General features: G+C 44.0%; 1 protein-coding gene across 1 annotated transcript in view; it reads right to left on the bottom strand.

Annotated features, from left to right (window-relative positions):
* The window catches only part of PRTFDC1 (phosphoribosyl transferase domain containing 1), a 100,919-nt gene extending 83,219 nt beyond the window's left edge, over positions 1-17,700 (bottom strand). Inside the window, 4 exon segments of the mRNA XM_054724728.1 lie at positions 1,875-2,058; positions 9,825-9,916; positions 17,001-17,049; positions 17,687-17,700. Coding sequence (XP_054580703.1) covers positions 1,875-2,058; positions 9,825-9,916; positions 17,001-17,049; positions 17,687-17,700 — 339 coding nt within the window.
* Positions 17,701-24,607: the final 6,907 nt, after the last annotated feature.

Below are 24,607 nucleotides of genomic sequence, written 5' to 3'. Positions count from 1 at the left end.
TAGATTTTCTAAGGCTACATGGCATATAATTACATTATATGACATTCTTAAAAGAGCAAAACTCTAGGGACAGAAAACATATCAGTGGTTGCCAGGGTCTGGGAGTTAGGGAAGGGGTTGACTTCAAAGAACACAAGGGTATATTTTTTTGTGTGGTGAGAAACTATTCTATATCTTGATTGTGGTAATTTACATGACACCATGCTATTGTCAAACTGGGAGAGGTCGATGGGGGAAAAGAGACATAAGTGATACTTTCAACAATAAAGAATTTAAAAAACAAAACAAAACTCAGAACTATAAGCTAAAAGAGATGGCTTTTCTTGCATGAAAATTATACCTCAATAAGACTGACTTTAATTTTTAAAAAGATTTTTAGAAAGCTGTTTGCTTGGGAAAAGATATAATAAGGATCAGAGCCAAGTAAATGAGAAAAAAATATATAAGAAAGAAGCACAACTACTTAATCCAGGATGGAAGGAACCCAAAGAGAGAAAACGTTTTCAAAAAAGGTGACACTTAATGAATTAGGGTTAAGTTGCTTGCAAAAGACAGCTTCATCCTGGCCTGAGAAGTCATCAAGAAAATACAGAGTATCTTAAGAAATAGAAATAATTTTCCAGCTGCTCTATAGCTGAGGCAACTGAGACACAGAGAGTGGTAGGCAGAACTCTAAAATGCGCCCACCCCATTCGGGTCCCCTGCAGTACACACCCAGTATAATCTCTTCCACTTGAGTGTGGGTGAGACTTGTAAATATCATGGAAACTCACTACCATGACTAGGGGACTAGTCAATTGACTTTGAGTTCATCAAAAGGAAGTTTATCCTGGGTGAACCTGCCCTAATCAGATTAGCCTTTAACGGAGGGTCTCCTGCAGTGCGGTGCGCTGCTTATGGAGAGGTGAAGACCTCTAGAAGCTGAGAGGTCTCTAGCCAAGAGTCAGGGGGAAACAGGACCTGGATTATGCCCAAAACCAGTGATCTTGGAAAAGGACCCCAAACCTCAGATCAGATCAAAGCCCCGAATAACACCTTAATTTCCTTTGGAAAGACTGAGCAGAGAACCAATGCCCAGACTTCTAATAATAACATGATAAATGTTGCTTTAAGCCGCTAGGTTCATGGCGATTTTGTCATAGAGCAGTAGAAAACCAATTCAAAGAGTGAATTAAAATGTGCAAGCTAGTTTAATCACTATGAATACTCTCATGGTTGCGACTCCAATAGTTCCTCACCCAAAAGTAAGGCAGTTTTAATGGCTTGCATTGAATGGAAAAGCATCATAAAAGGTAGCATCATAGAGAGAAGAGGTGAAGGCTAAGGGGATGACATCTCTGGAGAATAAGCCCCTCAGTTCTGTTCAGTGGTGGCTAAGAGAGCCCAGCATAGACTAGTGAAGGGGCCCCCAGGTCTTGTCTCATCGTACACAGTAACTCACTGATCCCACACCTTCCCTTCTCTACATCAAGGCCATGACTGCAATCGTTCAAGTACTAACACTCTCCTCTCTGGGCTGAACACTCTCACACAAGTCTCCAGGGACAACAGTAACAACCAGGGCAGAGTTCACTGGACTTTCTTAACCCTTATTCTTAACACACTCACTTGGTAAGCTGGACACCAGGAAATAACCACTCAACTTTATAACCACAAAAGAAACATGAATCATTCCTGAAGCATCTTTCATATAGGTTAAAATAGATGGCAGGAGTCCCACCCCACCCTAAAGAATACTATTTGAATTACAGGTTACAGTGGCTTGCAAATTTAAAAGAATTACAATCTTAATTTTCATAACATTATTAGTTCTTTTATTCTATAAAGTTGTTCACTCGAAAGGTCATATAATGACAATAGAACAAATAACTTACCTTGTAACTTTTTAGTCTGATGAAATCAACCTTTGTAGAGACGTATCTATCTGAACTTCGACTGATGTTCTTAAGGTGCTCTATAAGATCCGCACAAAACTTGTAACCTCCTTTAAGCACACACAAGGTCATAAGGTCACAGCATCCTACATCTTCAATAATATCCTTAGCCAGCCACTCAATTCTGAAAGAAGGAATGAAAAGATATGTTAAATCATAACTATTTCTGAGTATTTTTGTTCCTTTTAGAAAAATGCATGATGTCCTATCCATTATTAGATTACGCAGGAAAATGTGGAAAGAGCTTGGGAGACAGAAGCCTGCAGATAAAGCAGCTTTGTTCAAGTGTGACAAAGAGAGTGTTCAAAACATATTTCTGATAATTACATCATCAATAGCACATTGTTACTCCTCTGTGTCACAAAAATGATTAAGGTGTAAGCTATAAAGTCAAAGGTCATGGATGTTGTTATTTTATCACCACAGAGGCTGTGATGGCATGTGCTGATAGCATGCTCACTTTATGGCATGGAGAAAGGAAATGGAGACTGACTCACCCACCTTGCAACGTTAGAGGAGACTGGAGGAAAAAACGCTTAGTAACTACCAAAAGAATAACGTTTGCTTTATATTTCACAAAGATAACACATTACCTCTGTGAAAGGTGCCCCAGAGTACAATTCCAGTAGGCACCATTTCCGTGGAATGCAATGTGAATGGTGCCTCGTGGAGTTATGCAATGATGCAACCTTGGGTTGGTACCCAATACCGAGTTTGGAACTTCCATTGTATTTTTTTCTAATTGTTTCATGTCTAGAAGTCCATTGTTCATGCACCTATACAACATTAAAACCTTGAATAGAGGCAGGATCTAAGGTACATCCCTACTGGCACCTCAAATAGAATTAGATTTAAAACAAATATGCTGAATGATCTGAATACATATAAAACATTATATTATGAATGATTGACATATATTATATAATTACATAATGTATTTTATATATTATATACATTTTTATCCCTCTTTTATTTTTAAAAATTCTTTTAATTAAAAAAATTAAATTACAGTTGACATACAATATTGTATTAGTTTCAGGTATACAACATAGTGATTAGACATTTATATAACTTACAAGGTGATCACCCCCATAAGTCTAGTATCCATCTGACATCATACATAGTTATTACAATATTATTGACTATATTCCCAATGTTGTCTATTATATCCTGGTGACTGTTCTTATAACTGGCAATTTTTACTTCTTAATCCTGTCATCTTTTTTTTTAACCCCATTATAAATGTTTTATATAGTGTGTGTACACACACCCAGATATATATATATATATGATGTCAGCCATGGTTTCAGGTTCAAAATATGGTAACCAAAAAAAATGTACATCAGCATGCCAGATATTCTATAAAAAGGACATTTGTTTCCAGCATGATGGAATGAGGAGGTCAACATATCCTTTCCACAAACAGCAACTATAAAGCTGGTTAAAAACAACCACTTCACTCCGGGAATCAACCAAAGGCATACAACAAACTGAGAATTATTTATTCATGAAAACACTGAACACTGGGTAGAAACAGAACAAGTCTATGGATTCTTGCCCAAGAATGCCCCCATTGTGTTCCCTAGCTCCCCATCAACTCTGTTGCTCAGCCAGGCAGTTCAACCAGGGTGGGGCACTGTCCGAGGGAGCTTACCTGACATGTGAACAGGGAAGACCAATGACTCCATTTTTCAGTATTTACAGTCCTGTTTGAGCAACTAACTGATTAGACCAGTCTGGGAATTGATAGGGAATCCCGTGAGATGAGAGTTGTAGGAGAGAGCTACACAATAAACTCTTGGCATATCCCAAACTGACCAGAGCTATGTGTATGCACAGCAGCGTCTAGAGTGGGCCTAAGCTTCCCACACGTCCCTGGGTGAGGGAGCCTGTAAGCATGTTCAGAGGAAACCTAAGGAAGCCCAGGGGAATGTAATAGGCAAGAAGACTTGAAAAAGGCTGGAAATCTGAATGTGTTTGCCAACCCCTACACACATTCATCAGCAGAGAGTGGAAGCCTTACTGGCTCAAGCTGTTTAAGTACAATTTCTAACTAATTTAAGGCTGAAGGCTAAGCTATTCAGACAGAGGGGTGAACCCTAGTAAATGAGACTTAAAAACAAGAAAAATAAACTGCACATCATCAAAGACCAAACATTGTGGGGGACATATATTTTACAGAGTGAAAGACCAAAAAAAAAAGGGGGGGAAGAAGAACAAGCAATAAATAGGAAATAGTTACATATATGAATATATGATTAAACTATAATATTAAACTACTAGAGGCCCAGTGCATGATTAAATCATGCACATGTAGGCTGTCTGTCCGCTGGTAGGGACTCGATGTGGCCGGCAGCTCCGAAGTCCCTGGGCCCCTAGGGTGAGGCGGGGCGGGGGCGTGGTCCTCCGGTGGCTGGAGCCCAGGCCGGGGTCTTGCCTTCGCCTCCCACCCAGGAAGGCTGGGGTCGCCGCCTCCTCTGCCTTCCGGTTCCCTCATGAGCCCTCCCTTGGCCGGCCCGGGCTGCGCGGAAACCCACATCCTCTGCAGACACCGCCGTGTGCTCCTGCGGCCCAACTGCTGTCAGACTCCTCCCCGGAGCCGTGCCACCCGCCCGCCGGCGCCGCCTCGTCAGCCGGGGCCTCCAAACGCCCGGCTCGCTGCCCCAGAGGCCCCTTCTGTGCTGCAGCACAGCCATGGTGCACACTCTGAGCTTGCGCCGCCGCTCAGCATCCTGCCGGCCCAATCACCACCCCAGCCACCTCGAGTCCCACCCCTTGCGCCTCCCGCTAGCCCAATCGTGGGCATAGCGGAGTGATGGTAATTTACATATTACCTTTTTATTATGTAGGATAACAATAATCACTTTAAATGGCAGTGGTCTATATACAACGATTAAAAAGCAAAGACTGTTAGAGTGGATAAAAAGCCAAGCACTAATATATGTTATCTGCAAGAAACACACTTTGAACATAAAGACACAGACAGACTAAAAGGATAAAGACATACCATGCTAACATTAATCAAAAGGAAGCTGGAGTTGTTATATTAATTTCAGGCAAAGCAGACTTCAGAGCAAGTAAATGATCAGGAATAAAGAGGAGCATTACATAATAGAGAGGTCAATTCTCCAAGAAGACATAACAATCCTAACAGCAGTATTAAAACACTGATAGAACTGCAAGGAGAAATAGGTGAAGCACCATTGCAGTTGGAGACTTTAAAACCCCTCTCTCAGTAACTGACAGATCCAGCAAGCACAAAACAAGTATGGATATAGCTGAAACTGAACAATACCATAAACCAACTGGGTCTAACTGACATTTATAGAATTCTCCATCTAACATTCTTCTCAAAAGATGTCATTAAGAAAATGAAAAGACAAGCCACAAACTGAGGGAAAGTACTTGCAAATCGTATCTATATATATAAAACCCTAATATGCAAATAAACCGAATGGGGAAACAAGCGAACAATTGAACAACCAAACAACCAGTTGCTATGATGTGCGCTGACCACCGGGGGCGCATGCGGAACATGGTGGGTGTTGGCCACAGCGAGAAGGTGGAGCAGGTGAGCGGGGGCACCAGACCAAGGCTGTCATGGGGGCGAGTCTCTCTGGTGGTTACTGAAAATTCTTTGCTCCCGCTCACCGCTGTCCCGCCAGGTGCTTGCACCCACTGCCGGCTCCCGGTGCCGGTCCCGATCGCTCAGCGCCATCATTGGGTGTGAGCAGTGCTGCTGCCAGTCCCGATCGCCCCTGAGGGCTTCTCCACCTCCCCCTGCTCCTGAGGGGCAATTGGGGCAGCAGCTGTCACTTTGCACCCGTTGCTGGTGCCGGCTCCAATTGCTCTGCGCTGTCAGTGGGTGTGAGTGGGGCCAGTGCCGTCAGCGCGTGGGAGTGGTGGCGGTGGGTGTGGGGCTGTCGGCAGACAGGGGACCGGGGGCCGCAGCGGGAGGGGCCGGGTGGGGGCATGGAGGATGGGCCATGACCCTCCCCTGCAGCTTGAGGCCCATAGTTCCTTTCAAGGTGCATGAATGTGTGCATTGGGCTCCTAGTATCTGATAAAGGACTTGCATCTAGAAAATATAAGGAACTTTACAACTAACTCAATAAGATGACAAACAACCCAAGTTAAAAGTTGGCAAAAGACTTTGACATTTTTCCAAAGAAGACATATAATAGCTAACAAGCACACTAATCATTAGGAAAATACAAATTAAAACCACAATGAGATACCCTTATATATCCACTAAAATGACTATAATTAAAACAGCTGACAATACTAAATGTTGGCAAGTGTGTGGAGAAACTGGAAAACTCATCATTGCTGGTAGAAATGTAAAATGGTACAGCCAATTTGGAAAATAATTGGCAGTTTCTCAAATTTACCATAAAACTCAGAATTCTATTCCAAGGAATCCATTCAAGAGAAAGGACAAGATATTTCCACACAAAGAATGTTCATATAAGCATTACTCATAATAGCAAAAAATTAGAAATCCAAATGTCTATCAGTTGGTGAATCAAAATTAAATATTGTATAGTTTAATTTATAAGAAATGCCCAGACAAGACAAATATATAGAGAGAAAGAAATCAGATTAGGTGATTGTCTAATGCTGTGGGTAGGAACAGAGATTGAGCAAATAAACTTTTTGAAATAATAGAAATATTGCCCTAGCCAGTTTAGCTCAGTGGGTAGAGCATCAGCCTGCAGATTGAGGGGTCCTGGGTTTGATTCCAGTCAAGGGCACATGCCCACATTGTGGGCTTGATCTCTAGTAGGGGGTGTGCAGGAGGCAGCCGATAAATGATTCTCTCTCATTGATGCTCCTATCTCTCTCCCTCTCCCTTCCTCTCTGAAATCAATACAAATATATTGAAAAAAAAATATTGTAAAATGATGCTAGTGATGGTTGCCCAATGCTAAAAATTCGCTTTAAAAAAAATCATTAAATCATTTACCCACAGTGGGTAAATTCTGTTGTATGTAAGTTATATCTTAATTAATTCATTTTAAAGGTGGGGATGGGCAATCCTGGGCCCTACCCCAGACCTGTGAACCAGAATTTCTGGACATAAAGCTTAAGAATATACATTTTAACAAGTTCACTGGGTGATTCTCCTATATAGGGATCTGGCTTTGGATAACTTTACCAGGGCTCAATCATGTACTATATCAGGTTGCAATTAATTTAAGTCATAAAATTCAGGTTAGAAAAGTAGGAATTTGTTTAAACCACAGGGTTTCCAACCAAATTCTTCTGAGAGTTATTAAGAGGTGACCAACTATAAAGATGCCCACAGTACAACAAAGATTGGTTTAATTGTTAAAGTCAAGGAGGTTCTACCCCCCCAACATAATTTCCATATATCCTATATAATAAAGAGGTAATATGCAAATTGACCCTCATACCCTCACACAAGATGGCTGCCCCCATGTGGTCAAAGATGGCCACCACAAGATGGCCAGCAGGGCAGGGTAGTTGTGGGTGACCAGGCCAGCAGGGGAGGGCAGTTGGGGGTGACCAGGCCTGCAGGGGAGGGCAGTTGGGGTGACCAGGCCTGCAGGGGAGGGTAGTTGGGGGGACCAGGCCTGCAGGGGAGGGCAGTCAGGGGTGACTGGGCTGGCAGGGGAGGGCAGTTGGGGGGGGGGAACCAGGCCTGCAGGGGAGGGTAGTTGGGGAACCAGGCCTGCAGAGGAGGGCAGTTGGGGGGGGGCAGGCCTTAGGGAAGGGCAGTTGTGGGGGGGACCAGGCCTGTAGGGGAGGGCAGTTAGGGGTGACCAGGGCGGCAGAGGAGGGTAGTTGGGGCGACCAGGCCAACAGGGGGGGGGGGCAATTGGGAGTGATCAGGCCAGCAGGGGAGGGCAGTTGGGGGCAATCGGGCTGGTAGGGGAGCAGTTAGGCATTGATCAGGCTGGCAGGCATGCGAGTGGTTGGGAACCAGCAGTTCCGGATTATGAGAGGGATGTCTGGCTGCCAGTTTAGGCCCGATCCCTATGGCAGCTGGACATCCCCCGAGGGATCCCATATTGGAGAGAGTGCAGGCTGGGCTGAGGGACACCCCTCCACCCCCCAGTGCACAAATTTCATGCACTGGGCCTCTAGTTTAAATATAAATTGTCAAAAGGGAGATTTAGCAATTTGGGAGATGCAAATTTCCCAAGTTTATTTGATCACAAAACCGTTTTTTCCTTCTGAAGATCAGAACTTGTATTTCATAGAAAGCCATATTAGGCATGAGAAACCCCAAACTAGACCTTTTTTTAAAAAAAAATAATATGCTACAGTTTGAGAGAAAACACACAATATCCAAGTCTTATCCAATGGAAAACTTTAGAATTTGAATGAAAGAATGACGTTTCCTTACAGACAGAAGTTGATAGAAAGATAACATCTTGGTAATAGTAATCACCTAGACTATTGCAAACGTTCTTTTGGCCGAGGACCTATTTCATGGAGTTAAATTTTAACTCAGAAGAATATAACACATGAAAAAGGAGGGGGCAGAAGTTTAAGTTTATGGCTTAATAAGAGGTAGAGTGGGAGCCCACAGCCTCCATTTGCTCCTGCTTCCCTGTGCCTCCCCACCCTGATTTCTGGGTCTGGGAAGAATCTCTGTGATTCCTGGGAATGCACTGTAAAATCCATGAAGCTTGCTCTCCATATAAATGTGAAGGCTTATGAATTTAGAAATTAGAGGTACATGGAGATGTAACAGTCTGGGCATTAAGACCACTTTGTGAAAGGGGCCTGGCTATATATAAATCCTGGCATTTGTGGTGGGCTGAACTGTATGGGGTCTCTCTGAAACCAAGGGCCAAACAGGGGTGACCTAGGGGCGTAGAACAGAGATAAAATGTTGGCTTTAGGAAAGCCAGTCAGCTAGGAAGGAGTCAGAGGATATCTATGTAGACAAATAAGAAAGAACTAGAAATAGTATTCCAGAGAGAATTCTGTGCAGATCTTTTTAAGTTGCAAATATACCTATTCCCAAAATGTTACCATGGGCTGGAAAATAAAATTGTGCACAGACTGGTTGACCTCTGATACATTATTTTCTCCAAAATAAATACAAGTTCTCAGGAAAAGCCAGGGCTTTAGGGGTGTGTCCTATGAAGGCAAAGATCACCTCTTAACTCTCCCTGGTTAACTCAAGAGTCTAATAAATGTGAGGCAAAGGTACCTGGGTGAGAAGCAATGCTTTCCCAAGTTCCATTTTCATCAGTTTGTCTAGGACATTGTTATCTTGAGACTGTTACTTATAATGTAACTAGAGGCCCAGTACAAAAAATTCATGCCTGCACTCTCTCCAATCTAGGACCCCTAGGGGGATGTCCAACTGCCAGTTTAGGCCCAATCCCGGGGACATCCCTCTCACAATCTGGGACCGCTGGCTCCTAACTGCTCACCTGCCTGCCTGTCTGATCACCCCTAACTTCCCCCCCCGCCAGCCTGGTCGCCTCCAACTGCCCCCCTCCTGCCGGCCTGTTCGCCCCCATCTGCCCCCCCACACACCAGCCTGGTCACCCCATACTGCCCCCCCTGCCAGCCTGGTTCTCCCTCACAGCCCCCCTGCCGGCCTGGTCACCCCACGCAGCCTGTGGTTTGGTCGTTACTGTGAGGGTGTCATGACCAATTTGCATATTACTCTTTTATTAGTATAGATACTTTATGTATGGGTAGTATTTCCTCTGAACAAATGTCCAAGTAAACTGTTCAGGTAAAGCACAGATTGTTTATATTTCAAATTCTCTGCCCTGAAAAGTGCTGTCTATCACTGCATAAAAGAGATCCAGAAACAGCGTCTTAAATTGTATGCATGATTCACTCAAGAGACAGCCCACCCAGCACAGGGCCAAGCCCGATACAGAAAGTAACACTCACCAGTCTACAGTGATGCCATGTTCCAAATCTCCATAACAGTGCTGTGGGTATGTGAATAAATTCAAGTCATACCCTGACCAATCATCCATAATCTGAAAATCAAATGATTTTGGTTATGGCATTTTTTTCATTGGAAATTTATTTTAAAACCATAAATAAACAAAAAAGTGTCATTTGAAAAACAAAATAATATCAAAAACAGAAAGTAGTCCTATGATCAATATGGCATTAAATTATATTCTGTGAACCTATGAAAAGTTCATTGGGACAAGGTAATGTTTTGTTCAACTTGATAAAGGACTTAGTACTGAAGAACGCAGAGTACATGTATAAAATACCTTAATTATAAATGTTAACATGACTATAACATGTGTATCTACATTATATTTGTAATCATATTAATATATATACTATATCATATATTACTATAGTATCTACACTAATAAAAGAGTAAGATGCAAATTGACTGTACCTTCGCGACACCCACCAACCAATCAGGAGTAAGTATGCAAATTAACCCAACAAATATGGCGGTGACGCAGGCGTTCCGCATTGCCTAAGCCGCTCCGGGCCTCTGGTCAGCGTCGGAAGGCGGAAAGGTGGCTCTGGCTGGAGCAAAGGCGATGCCGGCAGCCAGGGGAAGGAAGGCCCTTCTTGCATGAATCTTCATGCATCGGGCCTCTAGTTATATATACTATTACATTTCCATGCATTGTATAAGCCTCATTTGCCTGAGAAAGATTAGCTATTAAAAATACATGTCTCCGGGGATTAGTGTAGACTCAAACTTCTGAGTCATCCAGTCCTTCTTGGAAAGACTTCTACAGGACGTACTATGGTGGAAACTAAAGTCAATCTTACTGGGAAACAGTTGCTCCAGAAAACTGGCCCATTCAGGCACTGGGAAGACTGCAAGCAAGTCTTCCTCTTGCTTAGGATGGGATGTGCAAGTTTTATGGTTAAAACAGTAAAGAGGTGAAAGAAAAAATGAAAAGTGTTACTTTTACGCTCAGATATTTAGGAAAGGATGCAACACAAAAGTTTGCATGCATTCAAACTGTACCATGGGTGCATTGCCGGTTCTGGTTCTCTAATTACTCCCACCCACTTCCACCAGACTTCTCTGTCCAGCTTTAAGCTTTCCAGGCCTTTCATAATGCAGACCTTTCCTGATTTTCCAGCCCAGTTCCCTCCCTACACGATCTCCTTCAGGTCCTCAGATTGGTCTTCAGTCGAGTTCTTTTCTTTCCCAGCTCTGTGTTCTGTTCATGTCCATCTTGCATCTACATCTTCTCCCTGTCTTTCTTTGTCTCTGTATTCCAAGCTCAGCTTCCCCGGGAAGCTTGGGTCAGTACCCGCTTCTTTCTGGAAGCCTTGATGCCTGCTCCCGTCCTCTGATCTTCTTTCTCAAACTCCCGGTACCCCTCACAGCTATCTGTTCTCCTAGACCAGAGGAGCCCTTTCAGGCTCCTTGAGAAAACTGCTGTTCCTTCCAGCACCTGGTTTGGTTTTTGCTGTTTTAGAACCCACTTGAGCCTCATTTAATGCTGGGACATTCTCCTGCTTTTCATTCTCCTCACTCCGGACTTAAAACCAATTCCCTTTTGCTCAGGTTTTGGAAGGGCAACTTACGGTCCAGCCCCCACCTGCTCCCATCCCAAACTTGTAATAGTTCCCCCCAAATTTATCCTTCTCTCTCAGGAAAGGACAACTCCTTTTTCCAGTTGTTCAGATAAAAACCTCAGAATTGCTGTCAATTTCATTCTTACATCCCCTTCATACAACCCAGTAGTCAATCTTATCATTGATTCCTTCAAAATGTAACCAGGACCACCCCTCTGTCTGTGTCACCCTTATGTCTCCTGGGATTATTGCAATAGCTGCCAAACTCACCTCTCTGCGTCCACCTTGGCACGCATACTCCCACCCACATGGCAGCTGGAGTGCTCCTTTAAAAATGTACATGATGTCATAGCAGTCTTCTGTGATTGTTTTCAAAGGCTTCCCATTTCTCCGAGTACAATGCAGAGTCCTCACCATGGCTTCCCTCTCTGACTTGTCTTCAAGCCCTCTCTTCCTCCCTCACTGCTTTAGGCATTGTCCTCCTTGCTGATCCCAGAATGTGCCAAGCATGCTCCCGCCTCAAGGGTCTTGCACTTGACATTTTCTTTTCTTCCCCCAGATATCCACATTGCTTACCCTTCACTTCCTTCAAGTCTCCACCTCTACAGACAGGCCTTCCCTGACCACCCAAATAAAATAGCAGCCACCTCCTACCCACTCATCCTTGTCTGCCTCTTACCCAGCTTTACTTTACTTCATAGCATGTATTCCTAATGCTACTGGATGTGTGTGTGTGTGTGTGTGTGTGTGTGTGTGTGTGTTTTGTCTTGTCTCCTCCCACTGGAATATTAGCTTCTTCTGGTAGAGACATTGTCTTATTAATGGCTGAATCCTCAGTGCCCAGGACACTGATGTGGAATATGGCAGCTGCTGAAAAATGTTAAATGAGTGAATGACATAGTCTCCATTTACGGATTACCCATACTACCTGAACTCCAGCCTCAACCTTCAGTTGTCTCCTTGTGATAAAGAGCACTGCTGTTCAAGGCTCTGAAAATTCATATCTACCATGGCAGACTCCTAGCCAATGGTGTATGTCATCTGTATATTTGAAGAGTATCCCATTGGCCTCTACCAGCAAACTGGCTGGGTGCACTGTTGAATTTGCACAGAGCAACTCTGGCTTTCACCCCCGAGAACTCCTCGGGCCTGCTGTAACCATTAATACCATCATGGCTGGGCAGAGCCTGAGCCACCAGCTGTACATGAGCAGCTTCCAGAAGACCCGCTAGCAGGCCAAGGTCAAGACAGATGGGAACCGTGACCAGCATCAGGGAGATCATCCATGTGAATAGTTCTTTCTGGCTCTTCTTCCAGACCACACATACTAACCACTCTACTTCCCAGAGCCAGGTGATGGCATCATTAACTAACGGCCATCTGAACCCATTCCTTCCATCATGCAAATCCATTACTGCCCTCTCTAAATCTCAGAGACAATTCTCCACTTCATGTTCTAGAGCTCAGCTCTAGCATTTGCAAGCTGTGATGTTTGAGAAATTACCTACCTTCTCTGAGATTCAGTTTCCCTCTCCTGTAAATAAGACACATAAAACCTATAGACAGGGTAGTTGTGAGGATGAAGGCATAGAACAGATAATATTCTTAGAGGTCTTAGTACATTTCCTGATGTATAATAAGTGCTTAATAAATGACGCCCCCTCCCCAAATAAGAAAATGACAAATTAAACCAACCTATAGATAAAAACTGTAATGGTAATCCGTAGCTCAGAGGCAGATGGAGTACTGGTTAAGAGCATACACTTACAAGTACAATACGCCTGGAGACAATGAGACCTTGGGCATTTTAACCTCTGAGTCCCAGTGTATTCATCTGGAAAGTGGAGTCAATTCCCGCCTCATGTGGTTGCTGTGAGGAGTAAATAAGACAGACAATGGATACAAAACTCATATCCATATCTAGTCTATCATACTTATGTAATAAATATTAACTGCTTGTAATGAAACATCAATAGTTTACTTACAACTGATATGCGTTAATTAACTTAAAGAAGTGCTGCAAACCTGCTTGCCGAACTCTCATTACCCTATTTAAAGCTGTAAGTGGAAAAGCAGAAGAAATGTATTTTTCAAAAACTATTCTATAATCCAAACTGGCCCTATTTCCAATAGAACAGTGAGTTGTCATTGTTGAGATAAATGACAAGTAGAGGTAAAGGACCTACTTTGTTACCCTTGATATCGCACGCAAATGGCATTGTAAGTTAAGTCCAAAATCTGGGGGAGTGGAAACTGCTGTGGACTGTAGATAATTATGTTATTAATCTGCTTTTTAAAATATCAAGACAAGAAGTCTTTAAATAGCTTCAGTATCACAGATAATATGCTCTCAGTTTATTCAGCACAATCTTTCTCTGTTCGAAGATGCAAAACACGGCCAAGCTGGGGAAGTGACAAACACATTCACTGAGCCATGTTATACAACATCAAACCCCAGAACGCAATCCAAATCTCTTTTTCTCATTTAATGATACAGTATATTGGAAACCTTCTTTCTAAGTCATTAATATATATATTTTTTGCTTAGAATGTTTCTTGTATTATTTTTCAAGTGCTTTCCCCCAGAGAGAAAAATAGTTTGGAAACACATATAAAAAGTGACTCTCTGCTCTTCTCTGCTGCTAAGTCCCGCACTTTGTGACCCACTCTCTCCTTCAGGCAGTCACCATGGCTGCTGCCAATTTCAGGCTCAGGGCTACCCCTCCGCCATCAAAGAGGAAGGGAGTCTAACCCCTCAGCTCTGTTTCCCAGAATCCCACACACGAACATCAGCACCTTGAACTTATTCTGAGTTTGCCTTTCCTGCCAATTTAGGTTAATCTAATTATCCTGAATTCTACTGGAGAAAAGGACATAAACGCAGGAACTGTGTCTATTATACATTGATTATTTCCAACCAAGGCCGGCCCTCTCACTGCCTCCCTACATCTTCCACAAAATTACCTTGCTTTTAGAGGGCTCCTTTTGACACAAATAGATCGGGCTGTTTACACGATTCCATCATTGCCTTGTAGAGTTTAACAACCTACCTTTCCTATTAGTCGTACAGATTTACCTTGTTCTCTTTTAAGAGTATCTATTATTAAATAGTAGTGCTACATTTAACCATTCTGTGGATGGGATGGCTTTTTTACTAATGGTTTTGTAATTGTTAAATACAATGGCCACTTTTCCATCTTAATCCTACTGGCTTTCTGACACTCTAATGACCTCTTTGCCCCCTCCCCTCCAAACTCTGTTCCCTGGGCACCTCCCTCCCTTCCTGTTCTCTCCTACTTTGCTCCTCATTCTTAGACTCTTGATCTGGCTTACACTCTGCCTCGTTCAGGTTTCTACCCATAACAGTAATTTTTAAATTTTCCGCATTTTCATTGGGCATCCCTATCCACCCCCAAGCATCAGATCTCTTTCTACTTGCTGATGATTTCTAAATATATTCAATCACTCTCCTAAATTCTAAATATGAATTTAAAATTGCTTACAATGCATCCTGCCCTGTAGGCCCTATGGTCAGTCACTACAGACTTGATCTGTCCAGAACTGAACTTATTTCCCCTTCATATTTCCATCTCCCTCACCCCAACCCAGGCCTGACCATCTTCTCCATGGCAACTGGGGTGGCTTTATTCAAATTAAATTTGAATTTATCGGGGTGACATTGGTGAATAAAATTGTATAGATTTTCAGGTGTATAATTTTATAATACATCATCTGTATATTGTACTGAGTGTTCACCACCCCAAGTCAAGTCTCCTTCTACAGAGTGACATTTTTATATATGTGTTTTTTGCTTCTTTGATTTTAGAGAGAGGAAGGGAGAGGGAGATGGAGCCCACAACCATGGAGCATGTGACCTGACCAGGAATTGGACCCACAACCTCTTGGTTCATGGATTGACGCTCAACCACAGAGCCACACCACCCGGGCCAGAGTGACCTTTTTAAGAACATAAATTGGGTGTAAACTTTCTTCTCAGGATGTAATGATTTCTTAGCACTTGGTATGTGCTGTCTGGAGTACCCTGCTTCAGAGTCTTCCCATGGCTGCCTCTTGCTTACACTTCAGATGGTGGCCCCAACGCCGGGAAAAGAGGCCTTCCCGGCCTCCTTCAATCACCTTCTGTTCTTCTCCTCTTTCCTCGTCATTGCACTAACGGAAACTATCTCCTTTATTTATTTGCTTTCATACTGCCTGCCTGTTCCTTTCTCTAGAATGTAAGCTCCATGAAGACAGGGCTTGGTCGTGTTCTCTGCTGTATCCCTAGAGCCTAGAACTCCACCTGGAACCCAGCGGGACAGTGAACATATGTGGGTGCCTAAATAAATGAACTGCAACTCTTTTAAGAGCCAAGGCCCTCCTGTTACACTGAGAAAGGGGAGCAACACATTTCAAGCCGAATCGTTAGTTCTGTTTGACCGTGAGGTGTTTCCTTCCCCAACCCACTCACTCACGCAATCCATTCATAATCTCCCGATTATTTGTGAATTACAGGGTGATCTCTTAAAAAAAAAGAATCTTAATGTGGTGCACTGGCTCCACCGGCCACCCTCACCACGTTTTACATTAAACCTCACACAGGAATAACCACTGCCTCCTACAGAAATCATTCTCCATGGGGGGCGCGGGCGGACGCCAGTGGCCGCAGGGCAGAACTCATTTGATTTAGGACACTGAAAAGAGGGGTGCCCTCCGGTTGACTCCTGGAGGGATTGTCAGGGATACAGAAGCTCTGGTCTGGGAACCCATCATCCCACGTCCTCCTCTCGGGGCACAGTGCCACATATTGGACGTATCAACTCTCCAGATCACTCACTGGGCCTCTCGTGCTGCGTCCCTTTTGCAGAGGAGGTAGCTGAAGCTCGAGGGGCACTAGCTTGCCTGGAGCTTGGGCAGAGACCCCACAGCGAGAGTCCCAGCGCAGGTGGCACAGCTCAAACTTCACGTGAGCTACTTTATCTCCCAGCTGCCCTGGAGAATCCCCAGTATCCTTTTGGAAAACAAAAAACGAGAGGGCCGGGCTGGAGAGCTCAGGAGGAAGCACAAAAGGGAGGAGGTCCCCAAGGGTGGCCGGCGGCGGTCTTCACAGACGCCCCGCTCCCAGGGGTGACTCCTGGCGGCTGGCAGGAGTGGGGACCCGGGGCGACACAGGCTTACCGCTGGAGCAGCGGATGCCGGGCCGGGGCCAGGGGAGGGGCACAGAGGGGAGACACAGAACCCCGGGTGACGGGACGTTGAGTGTTTGGTCAGATTGCGCGCCGGAGCCGGAGCCGGAGCCGGAGCCGGAGCCGGAGCCGGAGCCGGAGCCGGAGCCGGAGCCGGAGCCGGAGCCGGAGCCGGAGCCGGAGCCGGAGCCGGGAGTGGAGGGCCGGGTTTCAGGATGGAAGCGATCCCCGCCGCGGAGGGAAGAACAAAGCCGTGGCCGGAGCTTACCCGAACGCACTCCAAGCCTTGAGTCTAAGAGGAGGGTGCCAAGAAGGGAGGGGAGAGGAGCGCGCGACCCGGCCCCGAAATCAATCGGGAGTTGGCCTTTACCGCTACGCCTCGCCCGTGGTCTGGAGCCGCATCACTGCTCCCGGCCGGGCTTCCCCCGGGAAGGCGGGGAGGGAAGTGCGCGGGAAGGTCGGGGAGGGGTCAGGGGGGCGCTGGAGGTGGGGGCTGGGGTCGCCCCGCCCCGGCACGGGACGGCTGGCGGAACGGAGCGCGCGCGCGCGGACCCGCGGCCGGGCCGGGCCCCCGCGTCTCCGCCGCGGCGCCCCCTCCCCGATCTCCTCCCGGGACGAGTCGGCGGCGCGGGGTGCGGAGCCCGGAGCGCGGGGTGGGGCGCGGGGAGCAGCCGCGGAGCAGCGCTCGCTCCCGTGGAGCGCAGGCCCCCGGGCGGTCCCGGGAGGCAGCTGCCGCTGTCGCCGCGGGGCTGCGAGCCCGGGACCCCGCCTGGTCCGCGCCCCTCTGAGACTCGGGAGATCGAGGCGGAGGCTGCCGGCGGCTCGATTTTTACAGGAGGAGAAAGTGTTTCCTTGTCCCTAAGCCTGTCGTCCCAGCTCCGGGCTAACAATGTCCTTGCTAGGTTTATGCGCTTTTTATCCCAAATCCATCCACGAAGGAGCCTGCGCTCTGGGACGTAATCGAAGTAGGGCTGTGCAGGAAACCCTCCGGAAATGTTTTCTACACCCTCGAACCGCCCAGCCAGGAGCTGGAAAGAGCCACGCGATTGCTTTTACCTTGGGCCGCACATTCAGCAAGGGCGGGGGGGAGGGTGACGGGAGGGGGAAGGGAGAGATTTTTACAAATTCTCTGCTTTACCATTTTTTACTTTTTTTTGGTAAAAACATACGGTTAGATTTTGATTGTTTCAAGTTGCAGTTTAAAGCAAGCACTCTCCTCAGGTGAGAAATCCTCTTAGGAATCTTCGTTGATTCAACTCCTAACCCCAGCCTCAGCCTTCCCCACCGAACGTTCAGGGTCTTTGTCCATCTCTCACGGGCCCTGCTCTCCCCGTTATACTGTATCCATTCTCCGGTCTGTGCCATCCTGCCCCGCCCTTGGCCGCCCTGCTCCGGGTGTGAAGCCCCGGGCGGAATACAGCTTTCTGACTCCCGCCTCTCCAAAAGACAGTTTTGTTTCTCTTGGGGTTCTGGCACCCGGCAGGGGGAGGAATGCTGGTTTTGCCTGGTTTGAGGGGAAATGGTTATCAATCAGCTAATGTCGCTCTAGGTTGGGAAAATAGTCCTTCAGACGTGGTCCCTGGCAATGCTCAGCACCCTTTGGTCTTAGTCTCTCCTGAAGGCCTGCGCAGTGGAAGGAAGACAGCGCCTTGGATGGCTCCGATTAGACACCACGCTGGTCCACCGGCGCCCTTAAACTGGAAAATGTGCACAGGCAAACATTTCCTTTAAGAAATGTCAGAGGTCCTTGTTTGGGGCCACTTTAGTCTTCCTTTCACCTCTTTTCCCAAAGGCAAAGGACCATCTTCCATGTTCATTGTCAAAGACCAAGCTGAGGAACCAGCTTTACAGCCAATGGGAGTAAAACTTCCAGAAATGAAAAGTGCTGTCACCGTTCTGATGACCAGACTTTAGGGTTCGCAAGACTCAGCGGGCCAGCACCCTACCTGCACCTGCTAGTGGGATTCAGGCGTCTGTATTGCTGAGACACTCAGGTGAGTGTGATTCAGGTGGTCGACAAGCCATGCCTTCATAGCATCTTATTCCTGCAAAATCAAACTTGCCCATAAGAGGCTGGTGTGAGTGACTGGGCCAGATTAGGGGCATGGGGCTTCAAAATAAGTTACAGATGTAGCTGCTCTCCAGAAGTCAAATAGCAACAACTGTGTGTCCAGCCCAGGCACTGTGGAAGATGTAAGGGAAATGGTAAATGAATTTTCTTTCCTTAGAAAGACCATTAATTAATGTAAAACCCAATAGGTTCACAATGAAAAATAGGTAACTTGCTTGGATGACAACAGGAATCTTATGAATGCACACTCAAGAACGTCCTATAGAGACCCATATAGGAATTCCTATGAAGACTACAGAATGAACAAATTGTTTTTAAAATTTGAATTCATTTTATTATATTTTTATATGTTGATAACATTTTGTAATTTAATTACACTTCTATACTTTGAACAGCATTTATATAATAATATTAATACTTGATGTCACAAATAATATTTTCAAGGACCAATACCCAAGAATAATAATTCATTTGTTCAGGATTTATTCTTTTTAAAAATATATATTTTGTTGTTGTTTTCAGAGAGGAAGGGAGAGGGAGAGTGAGAGAGAAACATCAATGATGAGAGAGAATCATTGATGGCTGCTTCCTGCACGCCCCCTACTGGGGATCGAGCCCGCAACCCAGTAGGGGGTGTGCATCAGTGATTGAGCTCAGTGATTCGAGGGTGTAGAAAACATTTCCGGGGAGTTTTCTGCACAGCCCTACTTCGATTACGTCCCAGAGCGCAGGCTCCTTCGTGTATGGATTTGGGATAAAAAGCGCATAAACCTAGCAAGGACATGGTTAGCCCGGAGCTGGGACGACAACCACTTTCTCCTCCTGTAAAAATCGAGCCGCCGGCAGCCTCCGCCTCGACCTCCCGAGTCTCAGAGGGGCGCGGACCAGGCGGGGTCCCGGGCCCGCAGCCCCGCGGCGACAGCGGCAGCTGCCTCCTGGTTCATAGGTGGATGCTCAATCACTGAGCCACACTGGTCGGGCAAGGCAAAATTCTTTTTAAATCTCAAATTGTTGTTACATGTCTAGTGGAATAACTTTGAGTAGGATTCCAATTTTTCCAGTAATAATCCATATATGACCTTAGCCAATGAGGCTAAGCCAATTACATTAATATAATATACCTCAATGGTCTCATCTGTAAGAGGGGGCAATACATTTCTGTTTTATTGTATATGATGATGAGATTAACATGAGATAACATACAAGAGAATTCTCTCAAAAATGTTATGAAACTGTAAGGTGTTATTAATCTGAGATGCTGTGAAAATGTCTGACCAAATGTTTGTAAAGTCATTTGATGAGAAAATGACAGTAATTGCCTTTTAAAGATGGGTGTAGGGTGACCAATCAGGGACAAGCTGAGCCTAGTGAGAGAATGGATACAGTGAAATAAGAAAATTACTAAAATAAATGGAATTTATTTTAGCTCAGCCATCTTCTGATATTCCTTTGAAGAAGCTGTAAGAATAAAGACATACATCTTTACAAGTAAATATAATTGCATTTTTTCTGTCATCTCTTTATCCCCTTTTTAGTTGTTAGTTCCCAGCATTTTAAATTCTGAAGTTATCTTGTGCCAGTACCATGGTGAAAACATAAATATTTATATTTACCCAAATTCTCCCCCAGGCTAAAGACGTTTGTCCTGGAAGTATATACTAATCTTTTGACAGTTTGGTAATTCCTTGACTTTAGCCAATACTAAAGGCATAATTCAATCTATGCACTTAGTTGCTCAGAGCTAGTCACTTACTGACACTAGATTCCAAATACAGAAGGGCATTTCATTCTTTCTGAGTCCTGAAACATGAAAATAAACTTAAAAGAAAGGAAACCTCTCAGCCTGAGAATTGTGTTGAAATACATAAACATATGAAACTTAGTGACTCAGATTGTTAGCCACAGAATCACTGGTTAGGCTGGATGAGATCCACTGTGGACAAAGGCCAGTTATAATGATGATGATATTTTGCTTTTCTTTAGTGCTGAACAAAACCCTTTACAAATGTTGCAAGTACAAAAGAAAAAGTGGAAGACACTTTCTTCCAATGTTCAGGCTAAGTAAGAATCTTGCTACCTTTGAGGTATTTTTCCTCCTAAATACAGAAGAACTCTAGTTGCAAATAATTGTAATACAGAGCAACTTAAACAAAAGCCTCATTAGTATTCAATTAGCATAGTAAGCCCTCTTTCCTGGCCTCTTATTTGAAGCAGATTGAATCCAATGTGTAGTTTTAGAGTAAAGAAAACAATGGCTCCAAAGTAGTTCTTACAAATAAAGACAGGAACTACATTCAGAATCATATTTTGAATTACTACACTTTCATTAGAAGTTAACCTTCCACCAAAGAAATGGGGTAGATTTAAGCCTGCTCTTTTGCAATAATGTCAGGCGTGAGTAATATCACCCACAGTAAGTGCTGGGCTGCTTCAGAAATATCCTCCCACTATCTCCCCATCTGACCGGAACAGGAATTGGATAGCTTCAGAGCAAAAGAATAATGTGTCCATGTGTTTCTCCAGATCTCAGAGTCCTGGCAGCCAACCTCAACTCTCTTGGCCACCATAAAGCAGTCATTGAAGGGACACAGCTGCAGGAACTAGCACTAAATAAATCCACAGGGCTGGAGGCACACGTCATGTACATGACCCTAACACAATACCTTGTGGTTATGGATGAACGGATTAGCATCTAATGGTGCTGTGGCAGCTTATGCAAAATTAATTGGAGCCTCAGCCAGTGCTGAGTTTCTAATGGAAAGATGTCCACTTAACACACACACACACACACACACACACACACACACACACACAACCCCCAAAAGAACAAAACACCACCAAAAAACCCCAACAACAATAACAACAAAATCCAAGGGTCCTCCTTAATTGATAAGGACTTTGGCTGGTGTTGTGGGGGAGACCAAATGCCAATGGGAACGGGAAGTGAGCTGTTTATTAGCGGTACATGAATTCTCTTCAGATCAGAGTTGATGTACAATATCCCAGGAACTGATCGAGTTATTGCCATGCTCTTGGCTTATTTTAGAGTTGAGGTTGGGGGAGCTTGGGAAAGAGGTTGGGGAAATATGTCTTGAGGTCTAGAGTTTTCTCACATGGGGAAAAAGACTAAGGAAGAAAAAGAGATTAGTCACTAATCTACCAAGAATAACACTTCCCAAAGTGTGTTTTGATTCACTTTTGTTTATATTTGAAGAAGATGTCTTTGTAATTTGTGCCATTCTTCAAGTTGATGGGAAACTCTGTATTGTCTTATAAGACAAGAAACTTATTCCCACTCACCTCCATTTGTACTTTCTCCTTCTTCAGGTAGGAGCCAAATCAGCCTTCTGGATAGCAAGAGAGATGAAAGCCATCTCATTGTGCCAATTCCCCTTAGTCCCTCTCAATGATAGTGTGGTGCTCCCAACACAATGTTTTTATTTTCATTTATTTTTTACTTTTTTTTAAATTGATTTTAGAGAGGGAGAAAAGTGAGAGAGAGAGAAAAACATGAATACGAGAGAGACATCGATTGGTTGCCTCCTGTGTGCACCCTGACTGGGGATCAAACCCGCAACCCAGGAATCAAACCCATGACCTCTGTTACAGGGGATGATGCCCCAACAAACTGAACCACACCGGAGGGGGCAAGGCAATCGTTTTTGGATGCTGCCATCATGTAGAATATCCCCATGAAGGAAGCAAAGATGGGATGTAGCATAGCTAGCCATACAATGGCATGGGCACACTGGGCTCCTGATTATTTTTAAGGAGCTCTCTATCACTTACAGGTCAATGGGAATCTATTGCAGCACCCACATTAACAATCCTGTGATTTGTTCTGGAAGGATCTGAGTTCTTTACATTTTCTAACTAGGGATCTTTTTAACTTCGCTCACTACCTTAGTTGTCCCTTCAGGATTCATAGAAATCAAGCCTACCTTACAGAGGATCACATTTTATAAGTCTTAGCAATTCAGTTTATAACTTTTATTTTTTGTTTTTGTTTCAGCTTTATTGATGTATAACTGACAGATAAAATTGTATATATTTAAGGTGTATAACATAACTTGATATAGTTATACATTGTGAAATAATTGTCAGTTGTGCTAATTAACATACCCACATAGGTATCACACAGTTATCCTTGTGTGTGTGTATGAGAACACTTAAGATCTAGTTTTTCAGAAAATTTTTTTCCCCAAGTATTTTATTGAATTTATTTGTGTGACATTAGTTAACAAAATTATATAATTTCCAGGTGTACAATTCTATAATACATCATCCGTATATTGTATTGTGTGCTCACCACTCAAAGTCAATCTTCTGTCACCATTTATCCCCCCCTTACCCTCTTCTACCTCTCCCCAATCCCCTTTCCCTCTGGTAATCACCATACTGTTATCTGTGTCTATGAGCTCTTTTTTTTTTCTTAATCCCTTCACCTTTTTCATCCAGCCCCCCAACTACTACCCCACTGACAGCTGTTTGTTTTCTCTATGTATGAGTCTCTTTTTATTTTGTTTGTTTATTTTGTTCATTAGATTCCACATGTAAGTGAAATCATATGGTATTTGTCTTTCTATGATTGGCTTATTTCACTTAGCATAATACTCTCCAGGTCCATCCATGCAGTCACAAAAGGTGAGATTTCCTTCTTTTGTACAGCTGGGTAGTATTCCATTGTGTAAATATACCACCACTTTTTTATCCACTCATCTGCTGAAGGGCACTTGGGCTGCTTCCAGATCTTGGCTATTGTAAGCAACACTGCAATAAACATAGGGATGCATATATTCTTTTGAATTAGTGTTTCAGCTTTCTTTGGATATATTCCCAGAAGTGGAATCTCTGTGTCATATGGCAGTTTTATTTTAAAATTTTTTTGGAGGATTCCATAGAGTCTCTACCAATCTGCATTCCCACTACCAGCACTTGTAAAGAATATATGTTCTAGTGCTTTGGGGTGAAATGCTCTGAAGATATCAACTAAATCTATCTGATCTAGTGTGTCACTTAAGGCTGTGGTTTCCTTGTTGATTTTCTGTCAAGACTATTCATCTATTGATGTCAAAGGGCTGTTAAAATCCCCTATTATGACTGCATTACTATTGCTCTTTCCCTTTATCTCCATCAAGATTTGCTTTATATATTTAGGTGCTCATATGTTGGGTGCATAAATGTTTACAAAGGTTATATTCTCTTGTTGGTTTGCTCCCTGTATCATTATGTAGTGTCATTCCTTGTCTCTTAGTATAGCCTTTATTTTAAAGTCTATTTTGTCTGATATAAGTATTTGTACCCCAGCTTTTTTTAAAAATTTCAATTTGCATAAACTATCCTTTGCCATCTCTTTACTTTTAGCCTGTGTGTGTCTTTCCTTGTCCTGAGGTAGGCATCTTGTAGATAGGAAATATGTAGGTCATATTTTCTTATCCATTCAGCTACCCTATGTGTTTTGATTGGGGCATTTAATCCATTTACATTTAAAGGGATTATTGATAGGTACATATTTATCACCATTTTATTCTTTATAACTATATTCCTCTGTTTTTTTCTTCTCCTTAAAGAAGACCCTTTAACATTTCTTGTAATACTGGTTTGTTGGTAATACATCCTTTAGCTTTTTCTTGTCTGGGAAGGTCTCTATTTCTCCTTCAATTTTAAATGACCACATTGCTGAGTAAAGTAGTCTTGGTTGTAGGTCATGGCTTACACAGTATTAATAACTCAGAACTTATCTATATATATAAAAGCCTAAGCGACCGTCCAACTGTTCAACCGTCCGACCGGTAGCTATGATGTGCAATGACCACCAGAGGACAGATGCTCTGACTGTTAGCTATGATGCACACTGACCACCAGGGGCCAGATGCTCAAGGCAGGAGTTGCTGAGCTGTGGTGAC

This window comes from Eptesicus fuscus, chromosome 2, assembly GCF_027574615.1.
Source record: "Eptesicus fuscus isolate TK198812 chromosome 2, DD_ASM_mEF_20220401, whole genome shotgun sequence".
NCBI lineage: Eukaryota > Metazoa > Chordata > Mammalia > Chiroptera > Vespertilionidae > Eptesicus > Eptesicus fuscus.
This window is presented reverse-complemented; position numbering and strand designations above follow the sequence as displayed.